Consider the following 23,219-nt stretch of genomic DNA (forward strand, 5'->3'; position numbering starts at 1 on the left):
GGTCCTCAATGCCAAACAGGAAATTAGAGCAGTCTCCCTTGACATATCTCGTGCCTTCGATACGGTCTGGCACCCCGCTCTGCTCACCAAACTCTCCTCTTTTGGTATCCATGGAAATCTCCACGCATGGCTGGCGGACTTCCTCTCTAGTCGTAGTCAACGTGTGGCCCTGAATGGGTTTCTCTCATCTCCTCTTCCTGTTCAGGCTGGAGTTCCACAAGGCAGTGTTCTGGGCCCTGTGCTTTTTCTGGTCTTCATCAATGATCTCTCTGACTCTCTTGAAAATCCTCTGTATCTCTTTGCTGATGACTCGACTCTCTGTCGCTCCATTCTTCATCCCTCAGATCGGCAGTCTGCAGCCTCCTCACTCTCTGCAGACCTGGACAAAATCACAGACTTGGCAAACAAGTGGAACATGTCTTTCAATCCTGACAAATCTCACACTCTTACGATGTCTCTCCGAAAAGACCGACTGGACAACCCTCCCATCCACTTTCTGAATAATCCTCTCCAAGAAGTTCTGTCACTCAAGCTTTTGGGTCTCACTATCTGCCATGATCTTTCCTGGGAAAACCACATTTCAAATCTGGCCTCCAAAGCCAGTCGCCGACTGGGCATCCTCCGTCGTGCGAAGTCCTTCCTTGGCACACCTGAGCTCCTCACCACATACAAGGCTTTCATCCGCAGCTCAATGGAATACTGCTCTCCCCTCTGGGCTGGTGCTCCTGCCTCACACCTAGCTCGTCTTCACGCTGTTGAAACCAAAGCATTCAGAATCATTGGAATCTCCCGCGATGAAGCTAACTCCAAGGGCCTCTCACTCACTCACCGCAGGCAGGTTGGTGGTCTTTCCATCTTCTACCGACTCCTCTCTGGCCTTGCCCCCCCCAGCTCTCTCTGGGCTCTGTCCCGCAAATATTCCTACAGGTCGCACAAGATCTGCCTGCAACCCTCTTTTGGTCAAACTGCCAAAATCAAGACTCTCTGCTCACCTTCACTCCTTCATTCCTCTTTTCTCCCGCCTCTGGAACAAACTCCCTCACTCTCTTCAATCCCACTCCACCCTCCAGGTCTTTAAAACAGCTGTTCACCACCATCTCTTATCTTCCCCGATCCAAAACCTTGATCTTTTCTACCCCTGCTAATTTCACCCCAATTCCACTTTTTTGAAATACCAACTTCTGTCCTGGAAGTCCTTGGTGTCCTTGTGTTTTATACTTCTCCCTCCCCCCCCCACCCCCCCTTCCCACGCCTACTCCCCCCAAGCCCTCTCCCTTCCACACATCTCCCTGCTCTCAAATGTTGTGTTTGTGTGCTTCCGCCTCTCTCCCCATCTTGTTTTCCGCTCCCTCTTTTTATACTTACCACTTACCACTTTATACTTTATACTTTATACTTACCACTCCCGCAAAGAAACTTACCACTTGTTTGAAGGTTTCCCCGGAGTTTCTGCCGCAGTGCGGGATGCTGGACGGAATCGATCCCGCAGGTGACTTCGGACCATCTGCCTGTCCTGCCTTGCAGTGGTGACTCTTGGCCTCCCTGATCGAGGTCTGTCATCTGCAGAGTTGTGGAGGGTGTCTCTGTCCACCAGGGCCGATATCATCTGGTGTGAACAGCCAAGGCGACGTGCCACCTCACGGTAGCTCAGTCCGCCTTGCAGCATGCCCAGGGCACGCTGCCGTTGATCCCTTGAGAATCGTGGCATGTTGATTGAAATGCCAATTTTGCACTGGCCTTTTTAAAGCCAATATCAAGACATCACGTGCAGCTCATTAAAATCATCCCATACCCCTTGGCTAATCACTGACAGTCAAAACGGCTGTTCAACAGCTGTGCTATGAAGTGACCATTTAAGGTTCAAGTGACCATCCGTGACCGTTTTGTCTGACAGTGAGGACACTATTGTCCACAAATAAGTTCACACATTTACTACACGCAGTGTTATTGTTGATATTTAAAGGTTTCAAAGGTGGTAAGTTTCTTTTGCGTTTCAGTATATATACTTTGTTGCACAAGTCTTTCAAAGTCGAAGTCCTTCCCACCGATTTGTTTATTGAGTGTTTGGACACCCTCCTCCCATTTATTACTGCAGTTATCAATGATTCTCTGACTACGGGTTCATTTCCGCTTCTCTTTAACCAGCTCTTGTTAAACCACTTCTTAAAAAGCCCCCCTTGACCTTAACGACATGAAAAATTACCATCCTATCTCCAACCTGTCTTTCCTGTCAAAGATCACAGAAAGAATTGTGCTATCACAGATGAATGACCATCTAGTTTCAAATAATCTTTTCAATTCTTGCCAGTCAGCATATAGACCAGGCCATAGCACCGAGACTGCTTTCCTAAGAATAACCAATGATCTTCTAACCTCTCTTGACTGTGGTAAGGTTTCCGTTCTTGCTCTTTTGGACTTGTCTGCCACCTTTGACACGATTGACCATAGTGTCTTAATTCGTCGTCTTGAAATCACATTTGGTATAACTGGTACTCCCCTTTTTGGCTGATGTCCTATCTTACTGATAGAGTGCAAACAGTTGTTGTCAATGGCCAGAAATCAGCCCCTTGTCCGCTTTCCTTTGGCATTCCCCAGGGCACAGTCCTGGGACCTATCCTCTTTCTTTTGTACACTCAGCCTCTATTTGATCTTGTTGCCAGACATTCAGTTGATCACCACGCCTTTGCGGACGACAATCAGCTGCACAAAGGAAGCACGATTCAACAAATCCTGCCCACTGTTTAAGTGTTAGAAGGCTGTATTGCCGACGTGAAGGCGTGGATGACCCAAAACAAACTTCAGCTGAACGATGCTAAAACAGAGTCTATGATTGTAAGATCGCACAGATGTCTTCTACAATGTTCACTTCCTACCACTATTCATGTTAGTGAAACCGATGTAAACTTTGTTTCATCGGCCAAGAACCTTGGTGTGGTTTTCGACTGTAACATGACATTTTCCAAGCAAGTACTTCAAACTTGCAAATCAGCATACTTTCAGCTGCGAAAGATCGCATCCATTCGCCACTTTCTTACTCCTCAAGCTGCTCTAACTCTGGTCTGTGCCCTTGTCCTCTCAAGGCTAGACTCTTGTAATTTTTTGTATGCTGGCTGCCCTTAGTTTCTCTTGGATAAGTTACAAAAGGTTCAAAACTCTGCCGCTCTTCTTGTCTGTAAGGCGAAGAAGTCTGACCATGTTACTCCGCTTCTTGAATCTTTACACTGGCTGCCTGTCTCTGCTCGTGTGCAATACAAAATTTGCACACTATGTTATAAATCATTGTGTGGACCGGGACCTCACTATCTCTCCGATGTGCTCACTCTCTATGAACCTCGGTGACGGCTTGTTCAAGCGACGACTCCATGACCTTAGAGCCGCCGCGCACCAGCACCAAGTCGTTTGGCGAGAAATCCTTTTCCTTTGCTGCACCTCTGCTCTGGAATGACTTGCCTTCCTCTGTTCGACATGTTGACTCTCTTCCTGCCTTTAAAACCTCCCTCAAAATCTATCTGTTTCACAAGTCTTTCAAAGTCTAAGTCCTGTTTTCCCTTTGGTTTGAGGTGGGACAGAGATCGAGAGTATGTCTGTGTACATGTGCAGGGGAGGGAGGGGAGGAGGAGGGGGGAGTACACATCTGTGGGTTTTGAATGGGGAGGGAGAGGAGTACACATCTGTGGGTTTTGAATGGGGAGGGAGAGGAATAGGGCAAGAGTGAAGGTGTGTCTGTGTGTGTGTATGTTTGTGTATGTGTGTGCGTTCGCATGATAATGTAAAGTGCCATGAGGGTCGTTTACTCTGCTTGATGGGGCTATATAAGACTCCTTTATTATTATATATATATATATATATATATATATATATATATATATATATATATATATATATATATATATATATATATATATATATATATACACATACACATACACACACACACACACACACACACATACAGTGCGTATCAAAAAAAAGGTAATCCGAATTCAAGGAGTTAATATGCAAAGGTTATTTATTTTGACAATTTACATGTCGTTTACTAATTAAGAGGAGATCCTCAGCTTTCCATTTATACCTTCCATGCATCATTGCTGTCACACATGATCGAGTACATGTTCATTGAAAATGACAAGTTCAAATCGCATTTTTACAAGTTTAGCTAATCGATGCAAGTCAGGATAATTGGTGCAAAATGAACGTCAGATGTGAACTTTTCTCAGGAATGATTGGCCTTTATGCACCCACACCTTCAACATGTCCACCTCCCCTTTCAACACAAAGCTCACAGTGGCGGAGCATGCCCTGAACTGCTCGTCTCACCACAGCCGGGTCATTGCGCAAGGCATCCACTTCATGTTGAATACGGCCCTGCAATTCGTCAAGATCACGGGGAGGAGTTACGAACACCTTGTTCTTTAAATGTCCCCAAAGGAAATAATCACATGGTGTGAGGTCAGGTGATCTTGGTGGCCATTCCACTGCATGGTTGAGGGCGATGACTCGGTCTCCAAAGAGTTCCCTCAGTCGATCTCGGACAGCGATAAGACGATGTGCTGGGGCGCCGTCTTGGGCCCACCAGAGATATCTGAAGACACCACGAACCTGTCGCTCAAAGTTCTCCTCCAGCTGCGGTAAAAGTTCATCATTGATCATCTGCAGATACCTGTTACCATTGACATTCCTTTGAAAGAAAAATGGTCCGATCACCTGACCACTTCCACAAAGTCCCAACCAAACAGTCCACTTTTGTCGATTCATGTTGGTGACAAAATTCAATTCCGGGGGTTGTCCTGTCGGTGCATATTCAAGAACATTATAGGTATTGACCTTGCTGTCCATGGCGAAAGCAGCATCGTCGCCGATAACGAGATACCGCAGGAAATTGACATCTGCTTAGCAACGTGCTATCAACCATCTGGCAAGCACCAGCCTCCTGACAAAATCCCCTGGCGTAAGTTGATGCCGGATGTGAATCCGATATGGATGTTGGTGGAGGTCCAGTCTTGTGATTCGGTTGAATGTTGCCGAAGGCAATCCCGTCCCATTTCGTCTTGTGCTGGTGTCCCTAGGATGCTCCAAAACTTGCTGCCTTACTGCTGCAATGTTCATTTCCGATCGCCCAGTACGCCTCCTACCAGAATTCTCCATGTTGCGGTTGAGGCTAGTGCCATGCTCTTGGTATTTTCTAACATTCGCCCAGATGGTTTTGGATTCTGGAGGCTCCCGTTCTGGGAAACGTTCCCTGAACGCATCATGAGTTCGCTGCAAACTTCCAGTTTGGTGAAAGGTTGTAACCACGAAGGTCCGCTGTTCAGTCATAAGTTGAACCATCTTTTCAATGACTCAGACTGTCTCTAAACCCATACACTGTAGGCCCATCTTAAATACCCATCTTAAACAAAGGATGACTCAACCGACGATTACCAGACCAGCTTAACAATTTTACATAATCAACTTGGCAGTCGACAAGTAATGCGTCCATTTCAAACTGTCTTGCACCGATTAGCCAAACTTGTAAAAATGCGATTTGAACTTGTCATTTTCAATGAACATGTACACGGTCATGTGTGACAGCAATGATGCATGAAAGGCATCAATGGAAAGCTGCGGATCTCATAATTGGTAAACCACATGTAAATTGTCAAACTAAATAACCCTTGCATATTAACCCCTTGAATACGGATTACCTTTTTTTTGATACGCTCTGTATATACGGAGTGGTCCAGAAACCCTGGGCACATTTTGAAGAACGATACACCTGCAACAAACAACGAAGTTTATTATTATTCTTTTGTGCAAAACAAAACATGATTACTCGTTAAACAGACTAATCAGTCATATACATAAAACAGATCAGATCAAATGTTCAAACTGCGTTCCTTCATTGTCTATGCACATCTGTAGCCGTGACGAAACACTCTGACAAACAGGTCTGTATGTTTCAGTCGTTAAGGCTTCAGTCTCATTACAGATGAACTGTTTCAAGTCTCTAAGGGTCGTAGGATTCCTCGCATACACTTTGTGTTTGAGGAAACACAAAAGGAAGAAATAACAGGGTATTAAATCACAAGACCGCGGGCCGCGGCGGTTATTCAACCGGACCACGACGGCCAATCCATTTGTCTGTAAAGTTAAAATCAAGGGCCTGTCATACACTGGCAGAATAATGAGCAGGTGCACCATCATGCATGAACCACATTTGCCCATCATCGAGTGGAAATACATGCTGCTCCAACATTTGCAGCATTCACATTTTCTTCGAAAAATATTGGTCCAACAATGCCTCCAGAAGAAATGCCTGCCCAGACGGACACACTAGCTTGATAGGGGACGTTGTGCTCAACAGTAACTCGTGGGTTGTCTATTGCGCATATCATGCTGTTATGACGATTCACAGAAACAGAAAAAGTAAACTTGGATTCATCTGACCACAAGATCCTGTTCTGCAAATCATTGTCCATATCCATTAACCAAGCAATGTCTCACATGTCTCAACGCGCCTGTCAAAATCATCCTCAGATAGTTGGTGAATTAATTTGGGTATGTATGGTTTCGCATTAAGGTCTTTTTGTATTCTAAGGAATCGATAATTGGCTTATGTTGGTGACATTTGATAAACGACGAGTTAATAATGGTGTATTACTGTCGAGTTGTTGTTGAATGACCGCTCTGCTTTCCTCATTTCGAACAGTACGGTGCCTACCTGGTGACTGTTATGGAAGAATGTTACCGGTTTCATCAAACTGCTTGTTTATTCTGCCAATGCTACTTCTGTCAATTGTGTCGGCGCCACATTCTTTGACAAGTTGTCTGAACTTCAGCCGAATTTCCAGATACCGAATACAAGAGTACAGCGCAAATTTTTGGTCTCACGATATCCTCCGTCATATTATGGCGTCTAATTCACAATGAACTGAACTAATGCAAAGGCAAACGTGTGCAGTACAGTGAGCGAATCTCACCCCGATCCATATCACGTGATGCACCTCACCCTGTTGCGTATCACGTGATGCCTGCGCGTGTTGAAGTGGTCACATCCATTTACGAGTAATCATGTTTTGTTTTGCACCAAAGAACAATCATAAACTTGGTTGTTTGTTGCAGGTATCGTTCTTCAAAATGTGCCCAGGGTTTCTGGACCACCCTGTGTGTGTGTATGTATGTATATATATATATATATATATATATATATATATATATATATATATATATATATATATATATATATATATATATATATATATATATATATATATATATATATATATATATATATATATATATATACATACATACATACATACATACATACATACATACATACATACATACATACATACATACATACGAGTATATAATATATATATATATATATACACAGATGTCATGACAGAAAATTTTAACAACACATTGACGGGTTCAACATCACACTGACAGAGGAAGAGATGAACAAGCAGACGCGGAACTGACAAACAAGGCCAGTCAGATTGGATCGAAGAAATCATTGATTTCTGCCATTGTATGTAAAAGAAAATTATTGTAAAGGAATCCCATAGTAAATGTAAAAGATTTCTGCCATCTCCGCTCCCGGTTTTGCGATCGAGGTGGCGACTTTTGTTCTCTCCCTGCATCCAAAGTTGTTATTTTTCCATTTGTGTGTTTGTCAAATTTCCACTCGTTATTTTATCGTCTTTGCATTATTGTTTGTTTCTAGTTCGTTTTGGTTTGAATTTCCTGTAACTCGTAATAAATTAATCGTTTCTGTTTGCCCGGCATGCGGCCTTGTAGCCTTGTAGCCTGAGGCTTCCCCCATCAAAGTTTGTTCACTTAAGTTCCTTCCTTCACTGTTTTTGCTTGGTTCTTAGATTTTTCCCTTCTCCCCTGAACTTCCCCGAACATCTACTCTTTGTCTAACGTTTTAACCCCCCCTCCCCCCCCAAAAACAAACAAACAAACAAAAAACATTAATTTCCCTTTCTCCACGTGTGCTGTTGTCTCATTGTGTGCTTCTGTCCACGTGCACTGTGTCGCCCCGCCCCCATTATCTCCTTGCCTTCCACCTTTTGCACTGCTCACGTGACTCGTGGTTGTCCCTCTAGGCCCTCTCCCTGTTGTTATTTTTGTGAATATAAGATTGTTCTTTGCGGTTCTGTTTAAATATGTTTAAACTTTCCCCTGCAGTGTTTTATTCAGTGGTTTATTACAACACGCTGTTTTTCTTCCTATTTAAAAGGCTTTTTTTTAAACAAACTCCCCCACTCCCTTCAATCCCACTCCTCCCCCCAGGTTTTTAAAACAGCTGTTCACCACCATCTCTTATCTTCCCCCATCCAAAACCTTGATCTTTTCTACCCCCGCTAATTCACTCCAGATACACTTTTTTGAAATTCCAACTTCTTTCCTGGAAGTCCTTGCATTGTTCATATGTTTTATACCTCTCCCAGTAATGGTTCGGCAGACATGAGACAGTGAGTAGCAGTAATGGATCGGCAGACATGAGACGGTGCGTAGCAGTAATGGATCGGCAGACATGAGACCGTGAGTAGCAGTAATGGATCGGCAGACATGAGACAGTGAGTAGCAGTAATGGATCGGCAGATGTGAGACAGTGAGTAGCAGTAATGGATCGGCATACATGAGACAGTGCGTAGCAGTAATGGAGAGGCAGACATGAGACGGTGAGTAGCAGTAATGGATATGCAGACATGAGACAGTGAGTAGCAGTAATGGATAGGCAGACATGTGACGGTGAGGAGCAGTAATGGATAGGCAGACATGAGACAATAAGTAGCAGTAATGGATAGGCAGACATGAGACAGTAAGTAGCAGTAATGGAGAGGCAGACATGAGACAGTAAGTAGCAGTAATGGATAGGCAGACATGAGACAGTAGGTAGCAGTAATGGAGAGGCAGACATGAGACAGTAAGAAGCAGTAATGGATAGGCAGACATGAGACAGTGAGTAGCAGAAATGGATAGGCAGACATGAGACGGTGAGTAGCAGTAATGGATAGGCATACATGAGACAGTGAGTAGCAGTAATGGAGAGGCAGACATGAGACAGTAAGTAGCAGTAATGGATAGGCAGACATGAGACGGTGAGTAGCAGTAATGGAGAGGCAGACATGAGACAGTAAGTAGCAGTAATGGATAGGCAGACATGAGACAGTGAGTAGCAGTAATGGAGAGGCAGACATGAGACAGTAAGTAGCAGTAATGGATAGGCAGACATGAGACAGTAAGTAGCAGTAATGGATAGGCAGACATGAGACGGTGAGTAGCAGTAATGGATAGGCAGACATGAGACAGTAAGTAGCAGTAATGGAGAGGCAGACATGAGACAGTGAGTAGCAGTAATGGAGAGGCAGACATGAGACAGTGAGTAGCAGTACTGGAGAGGCAGACATGAGAGCATGAGTAGCAGTAATGGATCGGCAGACATGAGAGCATGAGTAGCAGTAATGGAGAGGCAGACATGAGACGGTGAGTAGCAGTAATGGAGAGGCAGACATGAGACAGTGAGTAGCAGTAATGGAGAGGCAGACATGAGACAGTGAGTAGCCGTAATGGAGAGGCAGACATGAGACAGTGAGTAGCAGTAATGGAGAGGCAGACATGAGATGGTGAGTAGCAGTAATGGAGAGGCAGACATGAGACGGTGAGTCGCAGTAATGGATAGGCAGACATGAGACGGTGAGTAGCAGTAATGGAGAGGCAGACATGAGACGGTGAGTAGCAGTAATGGAGAGGCAGACATGAGACAGTGAGTAGCAGTAATGGAGAGGCAGACATGAGACAGTAAGTAGCAGTAATGGATAGGCAGACATGAGACAGTAAGTAGCAGTAATGGATAGGTAGACATGAGACGGTGAGTAGCAGTAATGGATAGGCAGACATGAGACGGTGAGTAGCAGTAATGGATAGGCAGACATGAGACAGTAAGTAGCATTAATGGATAGGCAGACATGAGACGGTGAGTAGCAGTAATGGAGAGGCAGACATGAGACGGTGAGTAGCAGTAATGGATAGGCAGACATGAGACGGTGAGTAGCAGTAATGGATAGGCAGACATGAGACAGTAAGTAGCAGTAATGGATAGGCAGACATGAGACAGTGAGTAGCAGTAATGGAGAGGCAGACATGAGACGGTGAGTAGCAGTAATGGATAGGCAGACATGAGACAGTGAGTAGCAGTAATGGAGAGGCAGACATGAGACGGTGAGTAGCAGTAATGGATAGGCAGACATGAGACGGTGAGTAGCAGTAATGGATAGGCAGACATGAGACGGTGAGTAGCAGTAATGGAGAGGCAGACATGAGACAGTGAGTAGCAGTAATGGATCAGCAGACATGAGACAGTTGCAAGGGTGGGAAAAGAGAGGGGACGGAGAGTGTATGGGTACTGTTACCTTCAACCTTGGGAGATTCACAAGAAGGGAGTTCGATGATGAAATTGTGAAACCTGTTGGAGCTACTGAGGAGTGGATTGATGAGATGGCAGTTGTAGTGAGACCAGGTGAGAGCTGCTATAACTGATAGGCCATTAACTTCCTGTGGTGGGAAAGGAGCAGACCCTATTGACCGATTTGCATGCAAGGAATCTGTATGTTTCACTTGTTGGTTTGACTTCCTTTACTGCCTATTTTTCATTTTCATGCAGTGTTATCTACACTTCTTTTGTGCAGAATCTTCTTACCCATCAAATCCTCTGCTAGAGAATTTTGATCGCCCACCATTTCCGGGATGCCAAAGACCACCGGGGCCTTTTCCCATGCTGAGACAGCCCGTGGTGGGTGTTCAAAACCCAGGACCTGGAATGTTGCCTTCACCGCCATTCTTAAGAAATGATTCCAGTCGCGGCTTCCCCATATTTCCTCCACCTGGGTCGACGCAGCCCCCTCGACCATTTCTCCCTCCCCAGGGTCCTCCAAGCGGCAGGAGTCTGCACTTTGTACCTGACCCTGTATTGCAGGTAATTTTGATGATACCGCTGTAGAGGGATTGTCTTGACAAATTTGGGGTCATTTACTGAAATAACAATCAATGTGCTAATAACAACAGTATACTACTAATAATGCTGTTAACGTTTATAATAATCATCATTTAGGCCTTCATTTAGCGAAGGCCTCAGCATGATTGGTCCAAACCTTCAGTAATGTGTCAGTCTTAGTCTATCTAGCTGGTCTATCCATGTCTTGGCCTTTCTTTATTTTGTTTGCTATCTCACGTTGTCCATTCTGTTATTACTTTCGTCCATCAGTTGTCCTATCTCTGCATTACATGTGCTGCCCGTGACTATTTTGCTCTTTTATTTTTGTTTTCCCCATTACATTTTTATTGTCGTCTTTCCCCTTATATAGTTGTTTCTCTACTTGTTTTTTTTTCAAAGTTATTCCTAACTTCTTTCTCCCCATTTTATAGAGCACTTGTTCAAACAGTCTTTTAACGGCGTAGCCCATAGGGCAAAGCCACCGAGAACAGTGTTTATATGTCCAGATGTATGCACGTATGGATCTATGTATGTGTGCAGGGTCGGCGTCATGGGGGGGCATTCACGGTCCACGCCCCCCCAAATGAGTTATTGTGCCCCCCCTCCACCCGCAGGCCAAGCCTTTGGCGCCAAACTTTGCGTTTTATTAATTAATTAATATTTATCATATTAAAAGTGAAAATCTTTTCGCTAAATGAAATGAAATAAAAACAAAAATAAGAAAAGAAAAAAACACACCCTGTTGGTCATATTTGCATCAGGTCACATTTGAGGAAGTAGTGTGCTCATTGGTCTGGTGTTTGACCTATGACCTACTGGTTTGATTTGTTGTCATTACGCCAAGATAAGCGCGCGCATCACGTACAGTTAGCATTAGCAAGTCAGACGGCGCTTGGCGCCAAAATGTTTCAGTGAGAGCAAGCAACTATCAGACTGCACTTCGAACAGAAATGGATATAAGAAAATGGCCACACGGTGCTGCTTCTTCAAGGCCTCCTCCAGCTTCACCAACGGAAGAGGGAGCAAATGCGCCCAGCACGGCCACCTCTGAGGAGCAAGAGCCTCATTCTGCGAGCAGCCATGATGCACCTGCTCGCGTAAGCGCTAGCTGTGGAAGACAACCCATAGTCATAGGTGACCTCGGGACTGACCAGCCCAACCAAATCGTCTTACAACAGTACCCTGGCAGCATTTTCAGTGGTAGGAAGCGTTCATTTGTCTCCGCTTGGTATCACAACCGAGACTGGCTTGAACACAGTGTCATGGCCGATACAGCATTTTGTTTTTGCTGTCGGCTGCCTAGCGCCACTCAGAGGTCTCGCACACTGGATGCCTTTGTGAGTGTGGGCTTTCGTAACTGGATAAATGCTGTGGAGAGAGATCGGGGATTTCATAAACATGAATCTTCAAAGGAGCTTATCTCTTGCTATACACTGTGGAAGGAGCGGGAGAGGCATGTCAATACTGGAAAGGAGATTTCAACACTTGTCAACGCAGACCAACTACGAAAGAACAGGTATTATGTTTCCTCTCTCCTCAATGTTGTCGGATTTTTGGCGGAAAACCAGTTGCCTTTACGAGGGAAGATAGAGGCTTTTGATAACATGTCGGAGGGGGGGAGTGGACCTTTCCTCTCCTTACTGGACTATACGATTAAAAAGGACCCTGAATTGGCTGATGTTGTGAAAACGATCCCTCGCAACGCCACGTACACCTGTCACGACATGCAAAATGAACTCATAAGTACACTCAGCACTGTGGTGACAGAGGCTATAGTGGAGGAAGTAGGCGACTCCTATTACACTTTGAAAGTAGATGGAACCCGTGACCCCACTGGGTGTGAAAATATATCGATTGTCATTCGATTTGTAAATGAGTCATATGAGGTCACAGAGCGCCTGCTAACCAGTAAGAGTGGAGAAAAATAGTCTATTTCAAATGATGGTCCAATGACGCGCACAGTGCAGTGAGTGAAAGAGTGAAAGAGTGAGAGGCAGAGACGTGGCTTGCACGTAGGCTATATTTTGTGCAGTGTGGGGGCGCAGTGCAGTGCAGTGTGTGTGTGTGCGTGTGTGTGTGTGTGTGTGTGTGTGTGTGTGTGTGTGTGTGTGTGTGTGTGTGTGTGAGTGAGTGAGTGAGTGAGTAAGTAAGTAAGTAAAAGAAAGAGAGAGAGAGAGAGAGAGACTTTGCAGCATGTTTTTAAATTGTAGCTGGGTTGGTGTGCTGATTGTTGACGGCAAACTCTTATTATCAAACATTTACACCATAGATTGACTTATCGAACTGCAGTTTGTGCCCCCCCCCCCCCCCGCGGTTACCCTAATGCCCCCCGATTAGATTTGTTCTGGCGCCGACTCTGTATGTGTGCATGAATGTATGTAGCAATGTATGTACACTACATGACCAAAAGTATGCGAACACCCTTCAAATTAGTAGATTTGGCCATTTCAGCCACACCCATTGCTGACAGGTACATATAATCAAGCACACAGCCATGCAATCTCCACAGACAAACATTGGCAGTAGAAGGGGCCGTACTGAAGAGCTCAGTGACTTTCAATGTGGCACCGTCATAGGATGCCACCTTTCCAACAAGTCAGTTCATCAAATTTCTGCCCTGCTAGAGCTGCCCCGGTCAACTGTAAGTGCTGTTATTGTGAAGTGGAAACGTGTCGGAGCAACAATAGCTCAGCCGCGAAGTGGTAGGCCACACAAGCTCACAGAACGGGACCACCGAGTGCTGAAGCGCTTGGCGCGTAATACTAGTCTGTCCTCGGTTGCAACACTCACTACCGAGTTCCAAACTGCCTTTGGAAGCAACGTCAGCACAACAACTGTTCGTCAGGAGCTTCATGAAATGGGTTTCCATGGCCGAGCAGCCACACACAAGCCTAAGATCACCATGTGCAATGGTGTTTATACCATTATCATATATATATATATATATATATATATATACATATACATACATACATACATACATACATACATACATACATACATACCAACCAACCAACTGCAAAGTTTGGTGTTGGAGGAATAATGGTCTGGAACTGTTTTGCATGGTTCGGGCTAGGCCCTTTAGTTCCAGTGACGGGAAATCTTAACGCTACAGCATACATTGACATTTTAGATGATTGTGTGCTTTCAACTTTGTGGAAACAGTTTGGGGAAGGCCCTTTACTGTTTCAGCATGACAATGCCCCCATGCACAAAGCGAAGTCCATACATAAATGGTTTGTCGAGATCGGTGTGGAAGACCTTGCCTGGCCTGCACAGAGCCCTGACCTAACCCCATCGAACACCTTTGGGATGAATTGGAACGCCGACTGCAAGCCAGGCCTAATAGCCCAACATCAGTGCCCGACCTCACTAATGTTCTTGTGGCTGAATGGAAGCAAATCCCCGCAGCAATGTTCCACCATCTATTGGAAAGCCTTCCCAGAAGAGTGGAGGCTGTTATATCAGCAAAGGGGGGGACCAACTCCATATTAATGCCCATGATTTTGGAATGAGATGTGTGATGTGTGATGTTTGGGTGTCCACATACTTTTGGTCATGTAGTGTATGTATGTATATATGAATGTATGTATGCATGTAGTATATGTATGTATATATGAATGTATGTATGTATGTCCCCCACAAACGTACACCAATCAGAGCTGAGTATCTGGTCACATGACAGTGGTGATGTGATGTGATTATGTCTGTGATGTCATTTCTGTGTACGATGGCTGACTCCATACATCGCCATTTTGATTTATATGCCGTTCAGGCCGAACATGTCGTCGAACCTGTCATATATCACAATCTGCATGGTCTACCTTTACTTTTTTTGAAAAAACACAAACAAACTCATTATTGAATTGATCATCAAATATTGAAAGCATCGGCGTTATGGGTCTGCCAATGACACAGTACGTATAGGCCTTCAGCTTCATGCCTTCAAGCCTCACTTTCAGGCTGCTTCGGACAAATTAGGCCAGTTTGCTTAATGCAGTAACATGGTGTTCGTAATAATATTAATAACGCTAATAATAATAATAATAATAATAATAATAATAATATCGTAAATAAAATCGTTACACTGCAATCCATTTGTGGTGACTGCAAAGTTAGTGGATTGAAGCGGTGTATGGTTCATGAATCAATAAGTGGTGTACGGTTCAAATAACACGGAAGTAAGGAATTAGACTCGGTTTTTTTCATAATAATGATAATGTAACATTAATGTTGTTACGTTTATGGGGGTAGGCAATTAAATACCTTCGTCCAAGTAGAATGTGTAGGGTAGTGTCCTCCGAATGCCGCGAAGAAGAAGAAACCTTTCTGTAACTAAGTAGAGCCGGATGTCGCATAAATGTATATTTGTCTCCATGCGAGCGGTGGAGCTATGCTAATTAGTTAGGGTATAAGGGTCGACTCCCTGTGTGTACTTGCTTCTGTGGTTTCCCCTTTGTGCCTTATGACACAACACCAGCCATGCGATCAGTGCTTAAATTAAATAAAGCGATCGCCGACCAGATCCGGACATTCTACCATTAACGCCACCCAGCCGAGGCATCTCAAGGGGCAGCAAGAAAGGCCCCGCCCTGAGAGGAACAATTGGTCAAGATGGCTATAGACCGATGCAATGGCACGGCATGATTGGAGCGCGGCTGATGTCGGAGAGAATGTTTGAGCACCAGGGACAAAAAGGACACGTCCCGCCATTTTCGCTCTCTTAGTCCGTGGCTGTCATCACAAGTGGTCATGGTTCATTTACTCTCTTGTGCTGGGTTTCATTGCGAGCGGACGCACTCTTGGTCCTGGCTTCCATCACGTGCAGTCGTACTTCTCTCTTCTGTCGTGGCCTTCATTGCAAGCGGACGCATCCTTCTCTTTACTCTCCTTGGTGCTGGCTTTGTGACGGCTCTGCTTGGTACTTGGTGCATCTGAAAGGAACGTCAGGGCTCGGTGCAGCCGAGCAGGAAGGACGAGGGAGGAGCTCGGGCCTGTTCGCTTCGCATCGGCGGCTGGTGGTGAACCCGACTTCGTGCCAACCCATGTTTTCCCGCACAGGGACGCGGGAATTTTGACGACCCCGGACGGTCAAGGATGCCAGAGCTGAGTCCCAGCTAATATTACACACATCCTTACTTTCATTTATTTATCCCTGTGTGTGTAATTGTGTCTGATGGAGGATCCTCGATATAGGAATTTTACTTTACTGTGCATTCATTTTTGTTGCCTGCATTATTTTTATGAAACCATTATTTGTTGCATTTTAATTGTTGTATTGTGGTTTTGCCGGTTTTGTACGTTTATTTGTTGTGGGGATCGGATAACCCCCATGCCGTGTCTGGCAGTGCAGGTAAACTCTCGCTGCCCTCCAATACCCCCCTCCCGCCCCCCCCCCACCCACCCCACGCGTGTCACTACCGCCGTAGTTGAGTATACGCCTCGGAGTTAAAGCTTGGTTGACTATCCGTCACCCAGGGGTCTTAATCCCGGGGATGCGACAGTATTATAGTAAATGTAATCGTAACACTAATCCCTTCGTTGGGACTGTAAAATTACTGGAGGTTAAAATATATCATCTTCTATACATTAAAGTAGCGGCAGTTTTATGTCCGGCTGTCACGCCACGTCATTACGTCTCTGACGTCATTACGACGGCTGACTCCACTGACCGACATTTTAATTTACTGGTACACTTCTCACTACGGGAGTGGCAGGAAGGGTCATTCATCTTTGGGGTATATAGATTACAGTCGATCTATGGTCGGGTCTCAAGAACATTGGGCGTGTTCATTTACCAAGTTTCTTGTGGAGAGATTGCCAAGTGGTTTAAGCATTTGAGCAAGCACTCCATTCAAAACCGTTAAGGAACTGCTGGCTTGGTAAGCGCTAGCTAGCTGCTTGGTAAACAAGCATACCCCGGTCTTCTTCCCTTTCAGTTTCATGTTAAACAGCAGGAAAAGTGGGTTTCATTGGTGGTTTTCAAAACAAAACCTTAATTGGTTGGTTTCAAAAGGCCGCTACGAAAAACGCCACTTTAGCAGCAGGGTCATGTTATTTACCCAACCTTTGGGGGGTTATATAGATTACAGTAGATCTTCCCTCAGTTCTGGAAGTAAAACTTACCTCAGGGATTTCTGAATTCCTCCAAATTTCTTTGTTTTATGTTATAAACAGCATTAGCGACTGTTTAAATAGCTAATCATACGTGTTTGTGGTTTATAATATTTTGCAAGCTCTGCTACGCCGCTGTTAGACTTCCGGTCTTGTTTTATTTGCATAGTTTTTTTTGTTACAATTTGGACAAGATCAACCCCAAAATGCATGTTTTGACATCAAGTTTACAAAATTTTCCGGGGAAGCATGCCCCCTGATCCCTCTAAAAAGAGTACTTTTCCCTTTTTTTTTTTGAAGTTCTGCAGTTTCACCCATGTTATTACATATCACATGTTGTAGAATACCTAAAGAGTTACATTTTCATGGGCATTGTTTTTTTCTGTGTCGTCTCTATTTCCATCTACACTTATTTTGGTTATTTTCTTGTTCCACGTTTCTCAGTTGGGACAGTCACCGCAGCAGCAGAATTGTCCCCGTGGAGCGGTTTCCATGCCACCCTTTGTTCCAAAGCCTCCACTGCATCCCCATCAGCAGCCACCTCTCCAGCAGGAGCTACCGTACCAACTTCAGAATATGCACCATAATCGGCATCTGAACAACCAGCAGCAGCAACACCCTCTTCAGCATCCAAGCTTCCAGCACCGTCATCCACCACCGCATTTGCCATTTCCTTCTCAGCCACCTGCCATGGGACCACCTCACCCCAGACCTCCTGAACCGCAACGACCCTCCCTCCCTTTCCCAATGCAAGGCTGCAGAACTGCCCCTCATCCTGATGGCCAGCCCATGTACAGAGGGGTGAGTGTTTTGAGATTTACTTTGCCCAAGAAATGGTCCTGAATTGAATGGTCCTTTTGACACTTTGGTCTGCACTATGGTACGAGAGTGGACACATCTCGCTCAAGTGGCCTCACAATGGCAGTGATGTGGTTCTAAAAAAAATTCCTTGAGGCACTTATATGTGACATGATATAAAATTCGAAATTGTGCTGTGAATTAATAATTACAGATAATTACAGATAATTAATAATTTTAGCTCTTTCACGAGCCTCGATTCAGTATACAAAAAAAAAAAAAAAAAAAAGATGAAAAACTTTCACACCATGAAATTTTAGTGGGAATAATATGATATTAATTCCATTACAAGGAGTTTAATTTACAAGTTTTTACAAGTTTAATTGCAAGTTTAATTTACAATTACAAGGAGCAGGAAGAGGCCATTAGGTTGCTTGACCGTGCTCTAACCTTTTAAATGCTGAGTGTCAGTTAGTTTGAGCATGGTGTTGCCTTGTTTTATCGATAGTCACGAGACCATGAATACCTTGTGTACATTTGATTCCTGGACTAGTACCTAGGCAAGAAGCATATCTTATGTATATGTATTTAAGAAATTGGATAAATCAGGATGTTTCAAACAAAGTGGACTATTTAAACGTGTATTGTAGAAAAAATAGAAAAGGTAGCAAGTTCAGTGATACATTGATGGAAAGCATCCACCATGCCATTTTCAAATCACTCATTATATTGCTTGGAATTGACGTTTTGAACTGTGTGCTCCGTCTCTGTTCAAACAGGCTTTGATCCTGACTCCAAAATTCTCCACAACTCGTCTGTAAGTGGCTGGTGTGGTAGCCTGATGGTAGTCCTCGATCTCCTGCTTCAGGACAGCCAGGGTTCAAGGTTTGTTGGCGTAAACTTGACCTTTGGCAGCATGCCAAAATAAAAAAATCCAAACGGATTCAAATCCGGGCTGTGAGGTGCCCATTCATAAGCTGTGCCAATGCTGAGGACACGATTTTCAACCAACTGATTGAGAAGGTCGATGGCTTCACCTGCAGTGTGTGGTGGGGCACCGTCCTGCATGAACCATGCAAGTCTGAGTTGGTTTGGAGACGGTAGTTGAACGAGATCAGCAAGGAATTGGTGTAAGACATCGCGGTACCTCTCAGCGCTGACTGTCACCGTCTTCCCTTTGGCATCTTCTAACCAATACGGTCCCAGCATACCCCATCTGGCATTCAATGCATGGAAGCAAGTGGCATTAGCGCCCTTAAGAGACATCTCAGACCCCTCCTCAATAGGCTCAGCACCCCAGAATATGTTGTTGTGATGGTTGGTAGCCCCATTCAAATGGAAGTGGAATGTCTCAACAATGGATGGAGGTCCTCAATGCCAGACAGGAAATCAGGCTGCCTCCCTTGACGTATCTCGTGCCTTTGATACAGTCTGACACCCGCCCTGCTCTCCAAACTTTCCTCTTATGGTATCCATGGAAATCTGCACACATTGCTCGTGGACTTCCTCTCCTGTCGTAGTCCACGTGTGGCTCTAAATGGAATTCTCGCATCTCCTCTTCCTGTCCAGGCTGGAATTTCTCAAAGCAGTGTTCTGGGCCCTGTGCTTTTTCTGTTCTTCATTAATGATCTATCCAACTCTCTGGAAAATCCTCTCTATCTCTTTGCTGATGACTCCACTCTATATATATATAAAAAAAATAACTACCTTTAGAGGCCATTTTTCCCCGCAAGCGGGGGTTGGCCTTTTTCGGGAACCGTGGTTGTTGTTGTTTTTCGGTCCCCTTTTTGAAGCAATGTTTTACGGCCGGATGCCCTTCCTGACGCCAACCCTTTTTGCCGCCTTTAACGACAAACAGGGAATTACCAGTGAACTGGTCCTCAATTAGCCGACCTCTGAAGGATGACAGGCTGAGTCAACCCCCCTAGCGTTAATTCAGCGATCGACCGGGATTCGAACCCAGGATCCTAGGATCCTAAGCTGACACCCTAGCCGCTAGCCCAACACCAGGGATTCTATGCCGCTCCATATCTCATGCCTCAGATCTGCAGGCAGCAGCCTCCTCTCTCTCTGCAGACCTGGACAAATCACAAACTGGTCAACACGTGGAACATGTCTTTCAATCCTGACAAATCTCGCACTCTCACCTTGTCTCTCCGGAAAGACCGTCTGGAAAACCCTCCCATTTACTTTCTCAACAATCCTCTGGAAGAAGTTCTGTCTCTCAAGCTTTTGGATCTCACTATCAGCCATGATCTTTCCTAGGGAAACCACATTTCCAAGCTGGCCTCCAAAGCCAGTTGTCGACTGGGCATCCTCCGTTGTGCGAACTCCTTCCTTGGCACAACTGAGCTTCTCACCATATACAAAGCTTTCATCTGCAGTTTGATGCAGTACTGCTCTCCCCTCTGGGCTGGTGCTCCTGCCTCACACCTAGCTCGGCTTCACACTGTTGAAACCAAAGCTTTCACAATCATTAGAATCTCCCGCGATGAAGCTGATTCTGAGGGCCTTTCTCTCTCTCACCGCAGGCAGGTTGGTGGTCTTTCTGTCTTCTACTGACTACTCTCCGGCCTAGCTCCCCCTGCTCTGTCTGTGCTCGGTCCCCCAAATATTCCTTCAGGACGCACAATATCTGCCATCAACCCTCTTCTGGTGGACTGTCAAAATCAAGACTCAATGCTCACCTTCACTCTTTAATTCCTCTTTTTCCCACCTCCTGAACAAACTTCCACACTCTTCAATCCCACTCCTGTTCACCACCATCTCTTATTTTCTCCCATCCAAAACCTTCATCTTTTCTACCTCCGTTTATCCATGCTAAATCCACTTCCTTAAAATTCCGATTTCTTTCCTGAAAGTCACAGTAGTGCCCATTTGTTTATCCCATGTACTCCACCCCAGCCCTCTCCTTTCCACAGATCTCCCGATGTCCCTGTTCTCTATCGTTGTTGTGCTTCCTTCTCTCTCCCCCTCTTGTCTCCCGCTCCTTTTGTTCTATGTGTTAGCTCTTACACGAGCCTCGAGTTAGTATACAAAAAAATAATAATGTGCTTCATCACTGAACCACAAGGAGTCGATCCAATTGGGTACCTTTCCATTCAGTCACTGTACCAATCACACATTGTTACTCGTCTTGCCATGTCATACAGAGTTAGTTTAGGCCTTACAGATATGATGTAGGGATAGAAATCGAGTTTAGAAGTGAGGATGCGCAGCACATGAAGTTGAGATCGCCACACACATACATGTGCATGCAAACTCATACACACACATACACGTGCGTGCAAACTCGTACACACACATACACATGTGTGCAAACTCATACACACATACACATGCATGTGCACACATCATGTCGCCCCGCCGTTACGGCATTGGTGTTCAATTCTTGTGAACCCGCTTGTGGCTATACAGTCCGAGTGTCGATTTGCATCGGCGTCCACAAGTTGTACAAATCCATTTAGAGTCGGCAGGCACCAGTTGCCGCTCGCGTTCCTTACGTTTTCTACGGGCTTCTTTGGCAGCATCTATACGACCCTTTTCCGCGGAGTCGCATCGTGCACACATACACACACACATATACACATACACACATACACATACACCTGCATGCACACACATCCACATGCATGCAAATGCAAGCATGTGCATGCACGCATATACACCCATATACATGCATTTATACACATACACATATACGTACACCCATATACACCTATACATACACACGTATACACACCTTCCCGATTATGACTCCCTGATTCTGACTACCACTTTGATCGTAGTGGGGAGGCTTGCGTGCTCCTGTGACCCTTTGGGCTATACTGGCAGGAGCTTTGCTCCTGGTAGGTTTTACCTAGCCAGGCAGGTCAACTGGTAGGAGCCAGACTAAGAGTAGTAACACATTTTCTTGGGGGTAGGAAAAAAGTTGTTTTTTTCACCTGGTCTAGTCGCCCCCAGGGGGTGTTTGGATTTGGACACCTAGCAGGGCTAAAACAAGACCTGTCAAAGGGTGGAGGAGCTCTCTGTGAGCCAACGGCCATCAATGTCCGTTGCCAAACGGTGTCTGCGGACGTCCTCCAGCAGTCGGGTTACCTTTTTCTAGGAGGTTGGTGGCAGGATTTGTACTCCAGCCAGCCACCATAAAAACATGTCATTCCGCAACACGCACAAATAACTCAACTAAAAAAAACCCCACTCCGTGTGAGTACCTCCTGTGCAGCTGCCCTTCGCAGTGGGTTCACTCGGAGGCCGGATAGTGGTGAGATCATGGTGGGTGGTTACACCACGTTTAAATACTAATGGTCTGGTCCCTTTGACGGTTACCATGCCCAGGGAGTTGCTATAGCTGTGTCAAATAAGCTGACTCCCATGATGGTCAAGGTAACACTGGTCAACGAGCGTATTATGAGACTGAGGATTCGTCACTCTTTGGATGTCATTTGCCTGGTCTCTGTATATGCTCCGACTGAGGAAAGTGATCTCATTGTGAAGGAGGAATTCTATGCCACACTCGAGTCTGTGGTTGATCAGTGCCCCAGGAGAGATACTCTTCTAGTCTTGGGGGATTTCAATGCATCGACTGGCATTGATAGGGATGGTTATGAGGCATGTGTTGGTCCCCATGGATCTGGGACTGTGAACCAGAATAGCACTAAGTTCCTCGGCTTTGCAAGAAGTCAAGGACTTAGGGTGGCTGGCTCATGGTTTACGCATCCACAGCCTCATCGCTGGACTTGGTATTCCAATGGTGGTGGGGTGGCGAAGGAGATTGACCATGTGCTCATTGATGGTCGATGGCGGATGCTCCAGAACTGCAGGGTCTACCGGAGTGCTCAGTTCCTCAACACTGATCACAGGCTTGTTGTAGCAACTCTGAAGTTGCAGCTCAAATCCAAGAGAATGTTATCATCCCAGCCGAGGCTGGATGTGGGCAAGCTCAAGGAGGAGAGGGTAGCTGAGGAGTTTGCGAGCATGTTGAGTGGGTTTTGGGGTGTCTGGATGCTTTGGGGGATTCTGAGGAGTTGTGGAATGCCTTCAAGACCATCATGCTTGATGTTTCTGGTAGCTGTCTTGGAACCCACCATCAGGCGAAGAAGAGCTTTGTCTCTCAGGAGACGCTTGATACCATCAACCAGAGTCACAGGGCCAGGCTCGATGGCAGAGCTGAACTGTTCCGGGAGCTGAGGCGTAAAACTGTATGCTCGCTGAGGGCGGACAAGGAGCCTTATGTGCGAGGAATTTGTGAAAGGGTAGAGCATCACTTGTGGACATGTGATTCTTGTCCTGCTTATAGAGGAATCGGTTCATTGTGTTC

The 23,219-nt window shown here is 45.4% G+C and overlaps 1 protein-coding gene across 7 annotated transcripts in view; it reads left to right on the forward strand.

Moving 5' to 3' along the window:
• The window catches only part of RBM33 (RNA binding motif protein 33), a 306,232-nt gene that overhangs the window by 222,037 nt on the left and 60,976 nt on the right, over positions 1-23,219 (forward strand). For all 7 annotated transcript variants that reach the window (XM_078785696.1, XM_078785698.1, XM_078785697.1 and 4 more), the window contains 2 exons: positions 10,683-10,969; positions 17,546-17,902. In XM_078785696.1, the coding sequence (XP_078641822.1) occupies positions 10,683-10,969; positions 17,546-17,902 (644 nt within the window). The remainder of the gene's footprint in view (positions 1-10,682; positions 10,970-17,545; positions 17,903-23,219) is intronic.

This window comes from Myxine glutinosa, chromosome 10, assembly GCF_964187855.1.
Source record: "Myxine glutinosa chromosome 10, kmMyxGlut1.1, whole genome shotgun sequence".
NCBI classification, from domain to species: domain Eukaryota; kingdom Metazoa; phylum Chordata; class Myxini; order Myxiniformes; family Myxinidae; genus Myxine; species Myxine glutinosa.